A 20,830-nucleotide genomic window follows, 5' to 3' on the forward strand; every position below is an offset into this window, starting at 1 on the left:
CCATCTTCACGTAGAACTGTCGAAATGTGCTGTGTCTCCTTACAGTTGTGGCCACTCTCTGCTTTGTGATTTCCAAGATTCTCTAAACAATACCACCCGAATGCGATGTTAAGATGGTCACTTACGCAAGTCCACCGCCGATCGCTTTTCCAGTACACTACTTGCTCTAATTATCGCATTGATGGGGCGTTAACACCAAGATCCATAAGAATGCTTTAGCCGTCCTTTCATGAGATAAAGTTTATTGAAAAACGTTTGATCGAGGATTTAGCGTTGATGGGACTGAAATTTATGGACGGTTGATCCAGGAAATCGTTTCTTCGAGTAACAGATAACGCGGGATTTTTACAACGTGATTTAATTATGATGCTCGCGGGACCACGTAATTTGAATGCATAATCCGGGAAAACGTAGTTTCCGGGAATGGATATTCGAAGTTCCACTGTATCACAAGAGAAATTTATTTTGAAAGCTGAACTGGTGTGCACGAAAGAAAATTTCCTTAAACGATGCCAGAGTTGTGTGGATGCAGAAGGAGGACATTTCCAAGATCTCCTGTGAAAAGCTACATGCTTATTTTCATTATATTTGGACTATCCAGAAATTAACTTTCCCTATTTCTTTTCTTGTAAACATATCTAGCCGGGAAATATGAGCATGTGTGACAGATCTATGATGCAGCAATCATTTACCACGAAGACAAATCCCGCCTGGTGTCAGTAGCAGCCAAAATGGCTCAAAATGGCGGTTCATATTCTTTCTCCAGCCACCTGCAAGGTTCAGTCTGTGATAAATGCACAAAATATAGCACCGATTGAAATTCATCGCCAGCTGTGTCAGTTCTACAGGCAGGGTCATGAACAAACAAATGATGCATTACTGGTGTAGAGACTTTGCCGAAGGTCATCAAAATGTCCATGATGAAGAGGACCGTGGGTGACCGTTCCTCATCAATGACCTTATGGAGCTGGTGTGGCAACGCATTATGGAGAACCGCCGCTTCACGATTACGGAACTCAGCCGCCATTTTCTGCAGATATCGTGATCCTTATTGCATGAAACTGTCACTAAACATCTGTTCTTCAAGAAAGTGTGTGCCAGATGGGTACCAAAACACCCGACACCCGACCACAAAATGCAGCGCATAGGAGCAGCACTGACAACTGAAGAGCGTTTTTTCAAAACTCGACATTTGCAGCAAACATAATTTTTCAGGAAATTTGTTTTTTATTTTCACTTAGAAGCATATGCATGAAACATTTCAAATTTTCGTCTATATTAGTTCCAATAGAGACAAACACGGTACCTGAATAGAACATGCAGAAACTCAAGGTGGATGGGGTAAGATTAGAAGTTAATTTTCTCAACTTTTTTCAGAAGTCGATATATGCAAATATTCTGGTAAAATGGGATTTTACATTAATACTCTATACTTTTAGTTATGGAATTATTTACTTATTTTTATTTTTGTTATTTCGTGAATAATATTTTTTGAATATTTATTGATTTTTGAGCTCCATTGTCGTACATTTTATAACATAGGCTACTTGGTATTGTAAGATTACATAATATTATTAGATTCTAATATACTTAGCATCAAACAATGTAACATAAAACAAAATAAGGTATTAAGCTATATTATCAATCCTATTGTAATGAATGAACACATTAATATCACACAAGTTAAATTAAAGTTAAGTCTTACAAAATAAAATCTACTCAATTAACCCATTGAACTGCAATTTTTCTTGAAAATAAATATACATTGATTGCGATTTAATCTGGCTTAAAAGAGAACACTTTTGCTACAGCAAGTTAACACACTGAAACACAGTTCACATTCTAACAATAGTTCAACACAGTGTGGTAGATCTTAAAATACTCGTATACATGCAGTGCCACCTTACACTTATCACATTCATAGCGGGATTCACCCCTGTTCTTTCCCTTGGGATTTTTTCCTCTGCAGTCATAGCAGACCTCGCAAGAAAAGCCACTGTGAGAAGATTAAGAGATTTTGGGAGAAGGAAAAGGCAACGACATCAGCTAAATAAGTTTAACTGCGCTCATTAGTCAGGCATAATGAAATAATAATAATAATAATAATAATAATAATAATAATAATAATAATAAATACAAGACTGACAAACCAGATCAATAGCTTCTTTCAGCAGAAGAACTATGGGGCTTGGAGAACTGAACTCTGTGGTAGCAAGAAGATTACACCACATATTATTTGGTACATTGTCTTTTTGTGTACACATTCAGTTTTCTAGGTTATGCAGATGCCCACCTGCGCCCCCGTCTTCATTTTCTTCAATAATGTCATCTAATTCTTTGGAATTACTAATGCTATCGTCACTAGAAGGTAATTAAGTATCACTTTCATCCGGAAAACCGCCACTGACATCGCTTTCCTCCAAAAAACGTAATATTCGAGCTTCATACAACTCGGCCATGACGTTGACTTTACCTTCACTAAAGCTTTACGCGGCAATTTACTCGATCGTATTTAGACTCTTTGGCGGCGAAATACGTAGCTGAAGGGCAAAGATAGCTGAAATACGATTACCAACATCTCGTAGACATGTTGAGATTGCAAAGAAATATTGATATGTATCCCTGGAAACCTCAACAAAGCAATAAAGAGGGTGGACGGAAATTTCCATCATTGCATTTATGGCAACCCGCGGACAATGAGGATATTTCCGTCATTGCAAGGCAATGGGTTAATATTTAAGAACTCGTCAAAATACATAGCCATCGGAAGGCTGTTACTTGTCTTCTAACACGACCCTGTAGAAATCCACAGCATCATCCGGTATTTCAAAAAACTTCAACAGAGCTTGAACATCCTTCTTTTCTTTGCTCACCATATTTTTCTTTGATAAAACAAAGGATTTTAGCAATGCTTCATGGCCGGATTTCATTTTCAGAACTTCAACTTCCACTGGGTATGCGAAGTAGGTATCCTGTACTGATACGGAGACTCTCTTATGTCTTTTATTATATGTGGTAACACGTTGACTATTCATTTTAAATGGCAGCTTAGTTCATAGTACCTTCCGTGCACTCTCTTTTAGATCTTTGATTTCAGAGTCCCTGCTCAGAATTTTAAGGGTGCCATGCTTCTCTAAGATATAGTATTGTTTGGGAGACAGTATGTTTTCCTGTCTTCTGTAAGATTTCTCAATTCTACCAAACACTCTGTCTGGAGCCATGTAGCTGTGTCCCCTAATAGGGAAGAAATGTACAATATTATTGAATAATGTGCTTTTTTCCAAGAAAGCAGTAAGTGTGGCCAGGATGAGACTGTTTTTGTTTTGACTCCTACAAGAGTCTGAGAATAAATGTATCGTGGTAGAGCCATCTTTGTTCAGTTTCCTTTCTAGGTTAAAAAGAAAGTCCAACAAAGCCGAAGCAACTTGCTTGCAACCTCGAGGATTCTGTTTCTAGCCAAGTATAGAAAAATATGTCTTCCTTTCTCTGCTCCTTTCAGTGAATCATGATGCAGAGATTGTATAATCACACTTGTCTAGCATAGAAAACCTCACTCACTGATAACTTCGGAATTGGTTGATTCTGTCGCATGTCAAAACATATCTTGATGACACCTGGGTCATTATTCATTATTTGATAAAACTGCGTTGCACAAAGTTTATGCAATCTATAACTTGTCCTCAGTTCATTCTTCTTCTCTAGACAAGTTTCTGTCTTTATTTTCATCAGACTAATTTTACAAGTGGAGCATGTATCAGTGTGAGGAGTTTTGAATGACAGATTGAAACACTTATAGAATATATACTTGTATTTTGACAGCGAGCACAGTTTCAATCCAGAACTTATCCTTTCTTCACAGAATATCTTCCACATCTTATTGACTGAGAGATATGATGGTAAATATCCTCTCTTAGAATTTCCTCTGCCAGGATGGCTCTCTCTGCATTTATAACTTTTGATGTGATTCTTAATGGCAACCGTTATGTCCTTGTGTTCCTTGCCTGTTCTGTCACCACCTCGATTTTCCTTAGGTAACTTCCCAGTATGATGAAACCTACTAGCCAGATAAGATAATCTGTCCTTTGACATGCCAGAAATTCCTTGAAAAGTTGCAGCACAGACAGGAAGTACACTGACTGACAGAGCAAATGCAACACCAAGAAGGAGTGGTTCGAAAGGGATGAAAGTTGGGGGAAAAAACAGAGACGGCACGGATGAATAATTGTTGTTTATTTCAAACCGATATGCAGGTTACACAATACGCACGGCATCGACTCAGTAGGATGTAGGACCACCGCGAGCGGCGATGCACGCAGAAACACGTCGAGGTACAGAGTCAATAAGAGTGCGGATGGTGTCCTGAGGGATGGCTCTCCATTCTCTGTCAACCATTTGCCACAGTTGGTCGTCCGTACGAGGCTGGGGCAGAGTTTGCAAACGGCGTCCAATGAGATCCCACACGTGTTCGATTGGTGAGAGATCTGGAGAGTACGCTGGCCACGGAAGCATCTGTACACCTCGTAGAGCCTGTTGGGAGATGCGAGCAGTGTGTGGGCGGGCATTATCCTGCTGAAACAGAGCATTGGGCAGCCCCTGAAGGTACGGGAGTGCCACCGGCCGCAGCACATGCTGCACGTAGCGGTGGGCATTTAACGTGCCTTGAATACGCACTAGAGGTGACGTGGAATCATACGCAATAGCGCCCCAAACCATGATGCCGCGTTGTCTAGCGGTAGGGCGCTCCACAGTTACTGCCGGATTTGACCTTTCTCCACGCCGACGCCACACTCGTCTGCGGTGACTATCACTGACAGAACAGAAGCGTGACTCATCGGAGAACACGACGTTCCGCCATTCCCTCATCCAAGTCGCTCTAGCCCGGCACCATGCCAGGCGTGCACGTCTATGCTGTGGAGTCAATGGTAGTCTTCTGAGCGGACGCTGGGAGAGCAGGCCTCCTTCAACCAATTGACGGGAAATTGTTCTGGTCGATATTGGAACAGCCAGGGTGTCTTGCACATGCTGAAGAATGGCGGTTGACGTGGCGTGCGGGGCTGCCACCGCTTGGCGGCGGATGCGCCGATCCTCGCGTGCTGACGTCACTCGGGCTGCGCCTGGACCCCTCGCACGTGCCACATGTCCCTGCGCCAACCATCTTCGCCACAGGCGCTGCACCGTGGACACATCCCTATGGGTATCGGCTGCGATTTGACGAAGCGACCAACCTGCCCTTCTCAGCCCAATCACCATACCCCTCGTAAAGTCGTCTGTCTGCTGGAAATGCCTCCGTTGACAGCGGTCTGGCATTCTTAGCTATACACGTGTCCTGTGGCACACGACAACACGTTCTACAATGACTGTCGGCTGAGAAATCACGGTACGAAGTGGGCCATTCGCCAACGCCGTGTCTCATTTATCGTTCGCTACGTGCGCAGCACAGCGGCGCATTTCACATCATGAGCATACCTCAGTGACGTCAGTCTACCCTGCAATTGGCATAAAGTTCTGACCACTCCTTCTTGGTGTTGCATTTGCTCTGTCAGTCAGTGTATTTCACCAGTTTCCTTCCTAATGCTGTACTTCACAGAAACAGTTTTCTTCTTCCTAGCACTTTCAATGTTCACTACCCTGCGCTGAGGTGTGGAAATGCGCATATACTTCAACAGAAACTTGTCTTGATCGATCTTGTTTAAAGAAGTCACATGATGATGGAATTCTGTGATATCTTCATAGCAGACTTCAGCAGCTTTGTATTGTTTCATCCTTTTAGTTACTGTACTTGTGGACAAGTCTTTGAGTACATGAATGCACTTAATATTAGGTTTGCTTTTAGTTCTAGCCAGCTTTCCAGGTACTCTCTTCTTGTACCTAGACTTTCTCCCACCGACACATTCCTGAACCGGCACACCAGTTTCAGAATCTTCAGATTCATTATTCATACTGTTGTAGAGTGAAATAGTTCCTCACACAGTAACTTGCTTAGAACTTCTTAAGGAGCGAGTTTCATTTTGTCGACGACAATGAGGGCTAATCGCGGGAACATGTGGCACGCAGTTCCTAGAATACATCCTTTCAATAAAGGAGTCCGGTGTTCCATTGTTCCACAGAATAACACTTCCGATTATCCATGAGAATGCCACGTGATTAATAGTTAACTGCATTTATCGAGTTTTGCTTTAACTTTCCGAGAGCACTTATTGACTTTTGCAAAAACCTAGTAATTTCAACCACTTCTATACACGGCTAATATCAACTTATGCAAAGGATGATTGCACAGGATGGTGAGCAAGTTCAAACTGATAACATTAGCATGCATAACTCAATTTCGATTTTTTTTTTTTTTGCATTTATCGAGTTTTGAAAAAACGCTCCTCAATTCTGCAGTGACACCATGATGATGACCACAAGATCCTTGAAAGGATCGCCACGGTCAATGAGATGTGGGTTCCTCACTTCATCCCGGAAATCAAGCAGCAGTCAATGCACTGGCGTCACTGTGGATCTCTGGTCAGGATGAAAGTGAAACAGACTGTGTTGGTGCAGAGTGTGATGTGCATGGTGTTCTGGGACAGGAAGGACATTCTGCTCATTGACTTCCTGTCCAGAGGTGAAACAATGTACGCGGACGGTTACTGTGAAACACTATGGAAATTTCAACAGCCCATTCAAAACAAGAGGCGTGGAATGCTCAGTGCAAGTGTTGTGCTGATCCATGACGATGCTCGTCCATATACGGCTTGGCACTCAGCAACTGTTTGTCTGGGAGATGTTCGATCATCCACCATATAGTCCTGATCTTGCTCCCGGTGATTTTCATCTTTTCTTTCACCTCAAGAAATTCCTGTCCTCCGGTCAGCATTTTCAGCTGAAGACGAATGTCTCACGATGGTTCCATTTCTAGGCATCAGAATTCTATGACACTAGCACACAAAAATTGATCCCATGATATGACAAGTGACTCAATTCTGGTGGTGATTATGTTGAAAAATAGCTCCAACATTGTTGTATCGGTTTCCAATAAAGTTTTTCAAGTAAATAAGTTGTTGTTTTTTTAAACAGAAAACTTAATTTCTGGATGGCCTTCGTAATTGTAAGGACATGAATCATCATAAAGTTTGTGGTTTCAGTAGCGTATATATTGTATCCAACTGCTTGGGAGTACGAGCTCTGGCCGCCACCCAGATTCGCCATGTGGCCTGCCAATTCATACCTGAGACAGTATTTTCTTGCATTCAATAAAGAAACTGAAGGAAAACAATTTCCCTACTGTATTCATTAATCAACACTAAGTTCCTAAACCAATCCCAAAGAGAACCACAATGCAGAACATTAGGGTTCTGAGTGTTCTGACTTGCTATCAAGATGCAATATAGTTCTGAAATAAAAAACAAGAACAATTTTTTCTACACACACAGCAGACAATTTTTACCAATGATATTTCAATTTGCTCGATGGAAGCCCTTCAAGCTCCAAGACAAACTTCATGGAACACATGTATAAACAAGGAACACATGTATAAACAAGGTGCAAGTATGGATTCTATCTTCTTAAGAGGATAGTGTAGTATGATGCTACACTGTAAGAGACTATCCTCATTTTTCCGTATTGAAAGTCTGTTAAAGGAGAACGATAAAACTTTGATTTCCACCTATTCAACACATTAAAAGCAATTATAAAATTAGGATCTCATTCTTAAATTATTGCTAAATTATTTAAAACATTGGACATGTTTCGTTCAAATTTTGAACATCTTCAGCTATAAACATTCTTAACAAGGTTAAAACCGGTAACATTATTTTATAACTAATAAGTGTAAGTTATAGAATAATAAGTGTAAGTTATAAGTTATAGAATAATGTTACTGGTTTTAACCTTGTTAAGAATGTTTATAGCTGAAGATGTTCAAAATTTGAACGAGACATGTCCTATGTTTTTAATAATTTAACAATAAATTAAGAATGAGATCCTAATTTTATAATTGCTTTCAATCTGTTGAATAGGTGGAAATCAAAGTTTTATTGTTCTCCTTTGATGCTACACTATCCTGAATTCTTCAGATAAGATGAAACTTGGTAAGCCTAATGGTCAAATCTGAATAATTTCCTATAAGGAGAAACCAGAATAAGAATATTAACTCCCAGATGGGACAGAAAGCCTCTGATAAGACGTACATTGGAAATAAATTATTTTCATGTTGAAAATCAGTAATACTGACTGGTAGACATCCACACTCTCCAAAGAAGAATCTCTGTTACCCACTTCACCCACTGCATAGCATATATTCGAGGGTAGTCTTTGATATTTTGTTGTTTTTCTCTGAATGTATTAATTTAGCAAAAATTGAGTATGCAGTTATGATACGAATAATAATAATAATAATAATAATAATAATAATAATAATAATAATAATAATAATAATAATAATAATAATAATAATTGTATGGCCCCAGCTACTGTGTGCTGGCATTTTAATCTGATGCCATTTAGGCCACCTGCACATCAATTTGGATGGTCTGCTTTACTCTACTGGATGGCAAACCAGATCTTTATTCGGCAGCTAGTCAAGAGTTTTAATTAATTTTGTCAGACAAAGACCACGTGTCACCAGAGTTAATTTACATGCCAACATTGTATGACATGGAGTTGTGAATGAACTTTATTCCCCCTTCAAAACTCCAACTAACTCTGCCAGGTCTGAACTGGTGATCCTGGAATCCAGAAGCCATCACACTACCATTGAATCCAAGAAAGAGCTATGGTAAAGTAGATATACACTTATTTTCCATGAATTCACCATGTTTGTTAAAGCACTTTCCCAAATGCACTTTTCCATGTCAAGAGATAGAATCTAAGGCTTTGCATACAACACTATTTGCGAACCATGGACTATATTTTGTTTATGTTTGAACTTTTTCCCCTCATGTAAGAGGCAGCAAATAGAGAAGGTGAAAGTCCAATTAAACTAAATCACTATACACAGGGTGTTTCAATACTTCCCTTTTCCACAAAATCAACTTCCCAGTCTTACTGTAGTAGTATGAATATAAAACTGTAAACTGTACAGCTGTTATTTAATTAGGATTAGATACTCACTAATGAAATATCATCTAGAATAACTCCAAACTGAGAAGCACGTTCAGTCAGTTCCTCGCTGACCTTCTGAGAAACAATTTCACGCTGAGTAATCAGCTCTCCTGCATCAAACTGTGCCTGCAAAAGAACAATAACTCAGTCCCACAAGACGATATACAGAACACAAATACCGGTATTAAGAAAAACAGGTGAGCAGATTGCAATCTGCTCTTTTAAAAAGACAAAGAAATCAGAAGCATTGAAAGCTCGTGAAAAAGTTATTGAATTGTAAGAAGCAAGAAGAGATCTTTGCAAGCAAGAAGTAGACATGCTGCAATTAAGGGATAACAAAGAACGAGCCTTTATACACATGAAAAAAGAAACTGAAAAAATTAAGCAAGAAAATGAAAAACTGAGAAATGCAGTGCTAGAGGCAAAACTTTCCTTTTATTTGAAGAAACAATAGACTAAATTTAATGCTGTCCCAAGGTTCCTTTTGAAATATATTGAAAACATATCTGTAGCCACTTTTAATTAATATTTCACACTTCTAGAAATTTATTAACCTATGACCTATTTGTAACAAACATAGTCACATTAAATATTGTCTATTGTGTGCTATAGAAAACAAAGTGTGTGCTTGTTCATATAATATTAGTGATACAGAACTCGTGTGTTTTAAATTTATTCCACCTTTAAAGCAGCGTCTTAATGGAAATGGTTTTCAACGATTTTGTTCCGATTAACAAACTGAGGACTATCTTGATCAGCTAAGCCACGTAGGCCTATATTTTCCTCGGACTAAATAATTCCTGTCAGGTCATCTTTTTTCTTCTAATAATAATAATAATAATAATAATAATAATAATGCTATTTGCTTTACGTCCCACTAACTACTTTTTACAGTCTTCGGAGACGCCGAGGTGCCAGAATTTAGTCCCACAGGAGTTCTTTTACGTGCTAGTAAATCTACAGACACGAGGCTGTCGTATTTGAGCACCTTCAAATACCACCGGACTGAGCCAGGATCGAACCTGCCAAGTTGGGGTTAGAAGGCCAGCACCTTAACCGTCTGAGCCACTCAGCCCGGCTTCTTCTTTTTTTTTTCTTCTTCTTCTAGGTAGTGATGGAGTTCTTCATCTTCCTTTGTTTGCATAGCAATATTATGTAGCACAGCGGTAGCCACTACGACAGACAAAGATGTTGTTACTGTTGTTTTTAAACCCAGCTTCCATATTGTCGTTCAACAGTGTTTCTTGTCTTAATATGGGCTCTGTTGTAGTTTTCCTCGACTTGATTTCGTGGATTTAGTAATGAGGTAAGAAGAAAATGTGTAAGTCGATATCCATTATCCCCTAGGAGATGTCCATCTTGGATTCTTCCCATCTCAAATTTTATTCTTATTTCAGAATTATCAAAAATAAAACTGTCATGAACTGATCCAGGCCATCTAGCAACAATATTCCTTATTAGTAAAATAGCATCACAAATGGTCTGTACATTAACTGAGAAATAGGACGTTCTGTTGCAGAAAACTTCTGCATTACGTCCACCAGGAGACAGTATAGGTATATGTGTACAATCGATGGCACCCATTACTCCTTTTTTTTTTTTTTTTTTTTTTTTTTTGCTAGTTGCTTTACGTCGCACCGACACAGATAGGTCTTATGGCGACGATGGGACAGGAAAGGGCTAGGAGTGGGAAGGAAGCGACCGTGGCCTTAATTAAGGTACAGCCCCAGCATTTGCCTGGTGTGAAAATGGGAAACCACGGAAAACCATTTTCAGGGCTGCCGACAGTGGGGTTCGAACCTACTATCTCCCGAATACTGGATACTGGCCGCACTTAAGCGACTGCAGCTATCGAGCTCGGTGAACCCATTACTCCAGGGAAATTGCTTATCACATAAAAATCGCAAATAACTGAACAAACTTCATCACCTTCAGGAAAATTCACATACAGGGGTCTCAAGGAACCAATTGCTTCAGAAACTTTCCTAATATAGCGACAAATTATTGATTTAGATAAACTATTCACATTTACTAGTTCCAATTGAAAAGACAAGTAGCATAAAAACGTAGAGTTAAAAGTAGTTGTTGTATGGGTATTAACGGACGGTTTCTATTAGTAGGATATTCCAGTCTACTATCAATTTGCTCTAAAAGTTTCAGTACTACGCTCTTGGAAAGTCATTCATTGAGAAGAAATGATCATTACGGTCAGTAATTGCAGGTTCAGGTCCCAGATTTTCCAATAATTCTATATACAGTAATTCAGCATCAAAATTGACTTCCACATTCATGATCTTCTAAATAACTTCCTGTGAAATGCTTTAACACTTCCTGTAAAATGCCAAAATGCATAAAACACTTTAAAAGAGATCTGTAATTTCCAACTACTACCAAACACTGCAGTGTTTACAACACAGAGACACCATTTTGAACATATCGTCATGTTTGAAAGTCGAAAAGTGGCACACCAAAATTGACTGTGCGTTTGACGATCGTCAAAGTAAACAGACATTGAAGAAACGAAAAATGGACGATAAACGAATTGTCAAAGTTAAACAGTCGTCTAATTCATAAACAAAGCTTGGTGAAACCGGCCACCAGTCTTCTTAATTCTCTCGGAAGAAATGAATTTATTTCTTGACAGATGACCTTCACATATTCCAATAAAAACAAACAACACTGACAAGAGATGGGACGTGTGTTAGTCTGGACTGAACACTGTTCTTACCTCAAAACAAGGATTCACAATGAATTCAACTGCACAGAGTTTTGCAGATTAAAGATCATTAAATCTTCATATTGCCAGATCTTCATCAATATCATAACAGAAAGAAAAATGTTAGACTGAATCTAACATTGACAGAACTTAGCAGTTTGTCTGTGCAGTAAAAATATGCTGTTGGTAATTTACAAAACTTATACACATTTTGAGATTGCAGAAATATGTCCCTGAGCCTGGTATTGCATTGTTGACCTATCGCTCAAGCTTGCCAAAACTAAACTAAGGTCAGTTCTGAGCCCTCCAAAACCAGCCAACAAACTGGCAAGACAACTGAGCTGCTATCACACAGCCAACCTTTTCCTTCTCTTCATCGTTCCGTTCACAAGGCCAAAGTGCTCACGCCCAAGCAACACTGTTTGGTCAGGCCTGCTGTAAAGTGTGTGGATTTGTCCTGTACAGTACATCTTGAACTCCAAGAGAGTCACAGGTGATCGTATCGATGGAGCGGGTGCCCACATGTTGTTACTGATAATTCTGTCGCATGTAATGAACTTCATTACTAAGCATCCGTATCAATGTAATACTGAAATCAAATTGAGAAGAATCCCCTTTTTCAGTACTATAATACTGTATTATCTCTTAGAAGAAATAAACTCATTTTTTGATTCTACATATAAGAACATGTTTCGTCCTTCATATGGGACATCTTCAGCATAAGAAAAGATATAAGAATATATCAAAATACTGCAAAGTTGACAAATAGAGAAGACAGAAACCTTCAAATAACTAAAGAAAAAGTTGCCCAAATAATGGTTCCTATATTTCAGTCAATAAATTACAACTGAAGGTTTGAGATTGTCTCCTAAGAAAAACATTATCACAACTGAGAATGATTTTACTCTTCAATGTTTATATCACAACACTAAGTTCATCTTGCATCATTTCGCAAGTACTCATGGTCAGCTTGATCCGATCTATTCTCATCAACACCATGCTTGTAAGACTTGAGTTTTCTCCATAAAAAGCAGTCAGACGTTTTTCAACATCCCTCATTCTCTCTAAAGAGATTGCGTTCTTTGGTTCGATGAGCCTAGATTCATAATTGGATTTACTCAGAGTTAAACAGAGATCTAAACACTCTCAAGGTCATTTTTGAATGTGTTTACCATGAACAAGAATATTACTTCCTACTCTGTACTTTACGTAAATATGCTACATTTTTAAATTTGAAAATGCCAAGATCCTTGATTTTGTAATTTCATAATTTTTTACACAACTCTTGAAGTCAGGAACACTGGAATTTCTATCAATTTCAATGTTGATTACATCATACACTTGTTCAGGTTGTACTATTACTTCCTATTTTAAAATTTTATTTTCTATACTTCCAAATACACAGCCTGGAGGAATGTAACTATGACCAGTTACAGGGAAAATAATTTCAATTTCATTTATTTGTGGAGGAGATTTTTCTGAAAGCCAAGGAACACACACCGAAACCCAAATGAATTTTTATTTTGTGCAGCACACCCGTAACATACCATACATCTGTAATGGAACATGTCTAAGGAAATTAAAGTGTAACACACATAATGTTATAGTATTGGAATCTCGACTGAATTAATTTTCTGTCCAGCATTAAGAAGCAACATTAGAATGGTTTAACTCAGATTTATTACGACCTTTAACAAAAGTAAAATTCTGGACATAAATTTGTTTGCAATAATAGCAGGACTAATCTGGAACATTAGGCAATGGAATATTTTACTCACAATCAAATGAGTTTCATCATCTTTGATCCTCAAGGTGTAACAAAATGTTGTATACTTCAACTCGTAAAACCTTTTTTCAGTTAGCCGATTTAGTTCAGTTAATGATGTAGATGTTGATTCCCATAGGGAATCAGAAGTAATTGTTCCGAATGAGTAAATTTATAATACCAATATAAATGGTCCGTTATTGGACATTATAAATTTTCCAGCTAACTCATTCCTGGTTGCCAGCGTTTCGCCCCCGTGTGCTAGCCTACGCAGTGGCCTCCACGGTATGCACTATCCAGCGTCTTGGTAGGTGTGCTAGGTACCAACTGATGAGCCCAGCCTAGCACACGGGGGCGAAACGCTGGCAACCAGAAATGAGTTACTGGAAAATTTATAATGTCCAATAACGGACCATTTATATTGGTATTATAAATTTACTCATTCGGAACAATTATTTCTGATTCCCTATGGGAATCAACATCTACATCATCTGATGGCCAAGCAGGCATCAATTTTTGATAATGAGACAATGTCTCTCATAGTGCATTGGCACTGCCGGTGGCTACAATTAGCCTACGCAGTGGCCTCCACGGTATGCGCTATCCAGCGTCTTGGTAGGTGTGCTAGGTACCAACTGATGAGCCCAGCCAAGCACACAGTGGCGAAACGCTGGCAACCAGGAATGAGTTAGCTGGAAAATTTATAATGTCCAATAACGGACCATTTATATTCGTTCAGTTAGCCGAGGGTCTCTCACGGGTTTTAACTTTCCAGCCAGAATAAACATCGATCCTAGGTGTACCAAAGCCTACTTCTGAGCTAAAAATGTTGCTGAAGTAAGATAGCTTTACCGAGACGTTTCCAGGCTTGGAAGAATAAATTTTCCAAAACATTGCACAGTTTATATTTGCAGGCAGATACCAACTTTCTGATCGTCCTTCCGAATAATGTGTGTCTACACAATTTAGACTACTGATAAAGTTCATGATAGTTTTTTTTTCTTTGGTTCATACTCTAGTGGGAAGGCAGGGATGAAATGGCTTCATAGAGTAGTAAGATTAGCATGGAGTGTTGGTAAAGTACCTTCAGATTGGACAAAAGCAGTAATTGCACCTATCTATAAGCAAGGGAACAGGAAGGATTGCAACAACTATCGAGGTATCTCATTGATTAGGATTAGTATACCAGGCAAATTATTCACTGGCATCTTGGAAGGGAGGGTGCAATCAGTCGTAGAGAGGAAGTTGGATGAAAACCAGTGTGGTTTCAGACCACAGAGAGGTTGTCAGGATCAGATTTTCAGTATGCGCCAGGTAATTGAAAAATGCTACGAAAGGAATAGGCAGTTGTGTTTATGTTTCGTAGATCTAGAGAAAGCATACGACAGGGTACCGAGGGAAAAGATGTTTGCTGTACTGGGGAACTATGGAATTAAAGGTAGATTATTAAAATCAATCAAAGGCATATATGTTGACAATTGGGCTTCAGTGAGAATTGATGGTAGAATGAATTCTTGGTTCAGGGTACTTACAGGGGTTAGACAAGGTTGTAATCTTTCACCTTTGCTGTTAGTGGTTTACATGGATCATCTGCTGAAAGGTATAAAATGGCAGGGAGGGATTCAGTTAGGTGGAAATGTAGTAAGCAGTCTGGACTATGCTGACGACTTGGTCTTAATGGCAGATTGTGCCGAAAGCCTGCAGTCTAATATCTTGGAACTTGAAAATAGGTGCAATGAGTATGGTATGAAAATTAGCCTCTCCAAGACTAAACTGATGTCAGTAGGTAAGAAATTCAACAGAATTGAATGTCCGATTGGTGATACAAAGCTAGAACAGGTCGATAATTTCAAGTATTTAGGTTGTGTGTTCTCCCAGGATGGTAATATAGTAAGTAAGATTGAATCACGGTGTCGTAAAACTAATGCAGTGAGCTCGCAGTTGCGATCAACAATATTCTGTAAGAAGGAAGTCAGCTCCCAGACGAAACTATCTTTACATCGGTCTGTTTTCAGACCAAGTTTGCCTTACGGGAGCGAAAGCTGGGTGGACTCAGGATATCTTATTCATAAGTTAGAAGTAAGAGACATGAAAGTAGCAAGAATGCTTGCTGGCACAAACAGGTGGGAGCAATGGCAGGAGGGTACTCGGAATGAGGATATAAAGGCTAATTTAGGAATGAACTCGATGGATGAAGCTGTATGCATAAACCGGCTTCGGTGGTGGGGTCATGTGAGGCGAATGGAGGAGGATAGGTTACCTAGGAGAATAATGGACTCTTATGGAGGGTAAGGGAAGTAGAGGTAGACCAAGACGACGATGGTTAGACTCTGTTTCTATCGATTTAAAGATAAGAGGTATAGAACTAAATGAGGCCACAACACTAATTGCAAATCGAGGATTGTGGCGACATTTAGTATATTCAGAGGCTTGCAGACTGAACGCTGAAAGGCATAACAGTCTATAATGATAATGTATGTATGTCATACTCTGCTGCCTTCTTAAGGCTTCCTATATGGTCTTGTACAAAAACTTTCTGATGAAATTTAGTGATATTTATTTTGAATCATGAAACTCCCAATATATTTACAAAATTTGTCATGCAAACTGGAATTTTCTTTTTCTGTGTGCTTTGTACAAAATACTGTGCCATTCTAAGCAGTTGTAACCTTTGTTTTTGACTTTATTGGTTCTTTCTACATCAACGTCTGGAGATGTGAATTCCCACAAACTTCAATATGAATCGATTTTGGTATTCTCTTCCTGTTTCTTTTTTATAAAACAAATTATTAAACTCTTCTATATCATTCATAGAAAATGAAACTACGTGATACTATGGATATGAATGTAAAATATCTTTTAGCCAAACTAAAATGCATAACATCAATGCCTTCGTGATTTACAGTGTGTACTGTAAAAAGCAAGCCAAGCCCATCAGCTGATCAATACGAAGCAATCAAAGCAAATGTTACGAGTTGTACTTGCGACTGTAATACATACTGACTGGTAGCATTCTTTGGATAACTGGGGCAGTGAAAGACAGGCCTTCATTTTTAAGCATACTGCATGTTTACACTAAATTTATCACCTCAGGATTTATGCAAACAGCTCCAATTGAGATTAGACCACATTTTCAGTTATTTTTGTTATAGTGGAAGCCACTTCTTTTCAATTTCGACTGAGTTAATTTATAACTGTTAGGTTTTCCTGAATTTCAAAACTAATGTATGAATAAATTTAGATTTAGAAACTATCTGAGAAAGAAAACACATTACAACACATTATACCTGAAAAAAGAAACAACCAATTCTAACTTAATCAAGTTTTTTTTTTCTTTTTTCAAGTATAATGTGTTATTGTATGCTTTCTTTTTCTGCTATTTTCTAAATTTTATTAATTCATAAATTAGTTTAAACAAACCTAAGAACCTAAAAGTTATAAATTGTTCAGGTTAGGTACGTTGTCTTCATCTAATGAGTAATCTGAATTAAAGGGAAAATTTTGGTGAAAATTACCAATTGAACTGTTACCATATAGCACCCTTCTTGTGTAAATACAATGTTGAGAGTTTAAATACTGTGTGTGGAAAGATGTAATTGTCAAGAAAGTGTGCATGCCACAATGCAAATCCAACTATACGAATGAATATACAACAATATTTTAATTTCCTTTAGATGAGGGCAAAAGGCATTTATGGACAGAAAATGTTACAGTGACAAAGAATACCAATGTACAACCTGTGACAAAGTTCAAGACAGAACGATCGGTCCGGCAACACTGGAGACACATAACGCAGCACCTGCGCAGCAGCAGGTTCTGACCACCTGGTCCCAACGTTGTTCAGTTGAGCATCGTGTGTGTGCCGTGTAAGACCTGTGTGACACAGTGCGTGTTTAGTGCGTTGGTTCTGAACTGCGAACAGGAACACAAACGATCAAAAGATCAATGTACAGTTTTGTTTTAAGCTTGGCATGACACCAAAAGAAAAGCATGCTATGCTGGTACATGTTTATGAAGATCAAGCACTGTCAATGAAGTGTGAGTACGAGTGGTTCACCCGTTTTCGAGGAGGCCGGGAAGGTGTTTCTGACAAGCCCCGTACCGGAAGACTGGCAACCGCCGTCAGTGACGAAAACACTGAGAAGGTGAGGACATTATCGTTCTCTATATGCAATTTTTTATTTTACGGAGGAAAAATATCACACATGAACACGTTTACGTATTTCTAAACAACTTTATTATCACTACGAAACTTATCCTAGTCTCGTCAATCTCTCTTTTTGCACAAACACACACTTCCAACTTCTTTATTTACTTTCCTCCCTGAAGAAGAAGAAGCCAATCCTCTCGAGAGAAAACAATCACTCTCTAAAAGCAATCTACATAGAATATATACATGTTTCACATCAGAGACCTAATGGTGCTGTTTCTTGACGCCATACTGGAAGTCTGTGTGTCCGTACGTCCGTTGCTATGTTAACCAGGATAAGCATCAGTACGTTATACGTCCATTGACACGAAACATAAATATATTAACATAATACTTTCGGCTTATCGTAAAACTTCAAATACGATTATTGAAGGTTTTATCATAATTAGGATATCTGTCCTACGACAATTATCCCCACTAAAACCTTCAATACTCATCCCGGACCTTCCCTTCTCCAGGTCCCAAATTACATCTAGGCGTCTTGATATCTATGTCTTCAGCTATTCCATCCTCCAGGACAGGCATCGGTGCATGTTGATCCTCTCCGAAGTCCGTACTCCTCCGGGACCCCCCAGAGAGTGCCCATTCTCCGGTCCCTCCGCTTTCCTGTAGGGGTCGAGATAACATCTTCTCCTTGAGAAACCTCACTGTCATTTCAGTCGTCTTTTTTCTTTTTCTTGGAAGATTCACCTGTTGTATCTTCGGAGCTTTTCTCACCATCCTTCTCGCTTTTTTTTCTTATTTTCAGCTGTTTTACTATCTGATTGATCTTTCTCTCCAGATGCCTTTTCGGCCCTTGATTCTTTTTCAGACTTTTTCTTGCCAACTTTTTCTGATGAAGTCTCTCAGCCTCTTTTCTAAGAAATCTATCTTCACGATAACGTACATATCGCCGTAAGTGTGCCCTTGAGTGATAATGGATGGTTAGAACTCTCTCTTGCTCTTCATACCATGACAAGTAGGTACGACACAAATCATAGTAATACACCACCATCTTCCGGGCATATTCAGCACCTATGGTTTCAGTTTTGGCTTTAGATTTGGGTTTGATTTCCTTTTCTTCTTCCTCGGCTTTCTTTTCAGCTTTTTCATCTCCTCCGCTTTCTCCTTCCTCACCATCAACAGAACCTACTGAATCAAGAATCATAAAGTTGACAAGGTTGAGCTCCTTTCCATCATCCTTTCCACCACTCTCTTCATCGTCACTCTTGGATTTGTCAGCCAAGAGAGCCTTGAACTTGATGTGATCCACGGAACACAGATGATGTTCATAAGACAGTGTATTGAATCTTTGTTTACACACCCGGCAATATGGATTCAAGAATTTCACCATATTCTCATGATCCTCAGAAGTCATGTGTGTTGATCTGGGCTGCTTGTAACTGAGCTTACAAATGGCACAGAACTTCGTTCTATCAGACAGTGTATGCCGGAACTCTTCAGTTTCCTCTAGCATGCGTTGCTTTTGACGTTGATTCATACGCATTCGCTGCAAGGTCTGCTTATGTAATAATGATTGTTTCCTCATGGCATTTATGTGTTTAGGTGAAGAGAGGTGCATTTTGTACTCCTGTACTGTGTCACATTGTATTAAGCAATGAGGACAGGACAGATCATACGCAGGTTTCTTTCGTTGACCTTCTTCAGTTGTAGAATGAGCATCAAAATCTTGATCTTTTGCATTGTTAGCCTCTGAAATGGTTTTCTCTTCACCTTTCTTCTTCTTGACTTCGTTTTCCAAGGTGTTCATATCACTTACTACTTTATCTACTGGTACATCTAATTCTACGCTGTTGCTTTTGTCATAAATGTGTGAAATATCCTCTTTCAGATCTTTAACCCAGGAATCGATTCGGCCTTTTATCTCTTGAGACTGGGCCTCGATTTTCCCTGCGAGTTTTTCAGATTGTGTCCCGATCAAAGTAGTTAATTCCGTAAGCATAATGCCCACCGAGTCGTTGGCTTCCTTCTCCGAGATGACTTCAAAATCGAAACTGTCCGGGTCTTCCTCGTTTTCTATCAGATCCTGGCGCAGCCTCTCTTGTAGTTTCGCCTTGCTCCCAGCCGTTGGTAATACTCGGGATGACAGTGCCTTTCGTAAAATCACTACAGTCATTCGATCAATTTTCAACGTTAAGTTTCGGAAATCCTGTCACGGTCGCCAATTTTTCGTTTTCTATATGCGATTTTTTATTTTACGGAGGAAAAATATCACACGAGAACACATTTACATATTTCTAAACAACTTTATTATCACTACGAAACTTATCCTAGTCTCGTCAATCTCTCTTTTTACACTAACACACACTTCCAAATTCTTTATTTACTTTCCTCCCTGAAGAAGAAGCCAATCCTCTCGAGAGAAAACAATCGCTCTCTAAAAACAATCTACATAGAATATATACATGTTTCACATCAGGAACCTAATGGTGCTGTTTCTTGACGCCATATTGGAAGTCTGTGTTTCCGTACGTCCGTTGCTATGTTAATCAGGATAAGCATATGTACGTTATACGACCATGGACACGAAACAAATATATTAACATAACACTTTCGGCTTATCGTAAAACTTCAAAATACGATTATTGAAGGTTTTATCATAATTAGGATATCTGTCCTACGACAACATTAATCACGAACGATTGGTGATTAACATGATAGAGGATGAAGTGCAGATTAAGCATGAATCCGTGCGACAAATCATTACTCAGAAGTTAGGGAAGAGGAAAACGTGTTCTCGTCTTATGCCACATCACTTGACTGACGATCAGATGCAGGCACATTTAGAGGCTTCATAGGATTTTGTAGAAACTGCGGATGCGACACCATATTTCTCGAACTGTATTGCCACTCAGGATGAAACCTGGCGTCTCAGGTACGACCCTGGAACAAAACGGTAAAGATTGGAATGGCATTCTCACGGATCCCCTCATTGGGAAAAGGTCGGAGCCGAAAAGTCACGCATCAAAACGAAGCTCATCACCTTTTTCGATAGTCAAACGCATTATCCACAAGGAATTTCTATCTGAGGGAACGACGTTGAATGCGGCACGGT

At 39.1% G+C, this 20,830-nt stretch overlaps 1 protein-coding gene across 3 annotated transcripts in view; it reads right to left on the bottom strand.

Annotated features, from left to right (window-relative positions):
- Nucleotides 1–20,830, bottom strand: part of Phb1 (prohibitin l(2)37Cc) — a 57,026-nt gene that overhangs the window by 8,585 nt on the left and 27,611 nt on the right. For all 3 annotated transcript variants that reach the window (XM_067150862.2, XM_067150863.2, XM_067150864.2), the window contains exon 5: nucleotides 9,094–9,210. In XM_067150862.2, the coding sequence (XP_067006963.2) occupies nucleotides 9,094–9,210 (117 nt within the window). The remainder of the gene's footprint in view (nucleotides 1–9,093; nucleotides 9,211–20,830) is intronic.

The sequence above is a fragment of the Anabrus simplex genome, chromosome 7 (assembly GCF_040414725.1).
Source record: "Anabrus simplex isolate iqAnaSimp1 chromosome 7, ASM4041472v1, whole genome shotgun sequence".
NCBI lineage: Eukaryota > Metazoa > Arthropoda > Insecta > Orthoptera > Tettigoniidae > Anabrus > Anabrus simplex.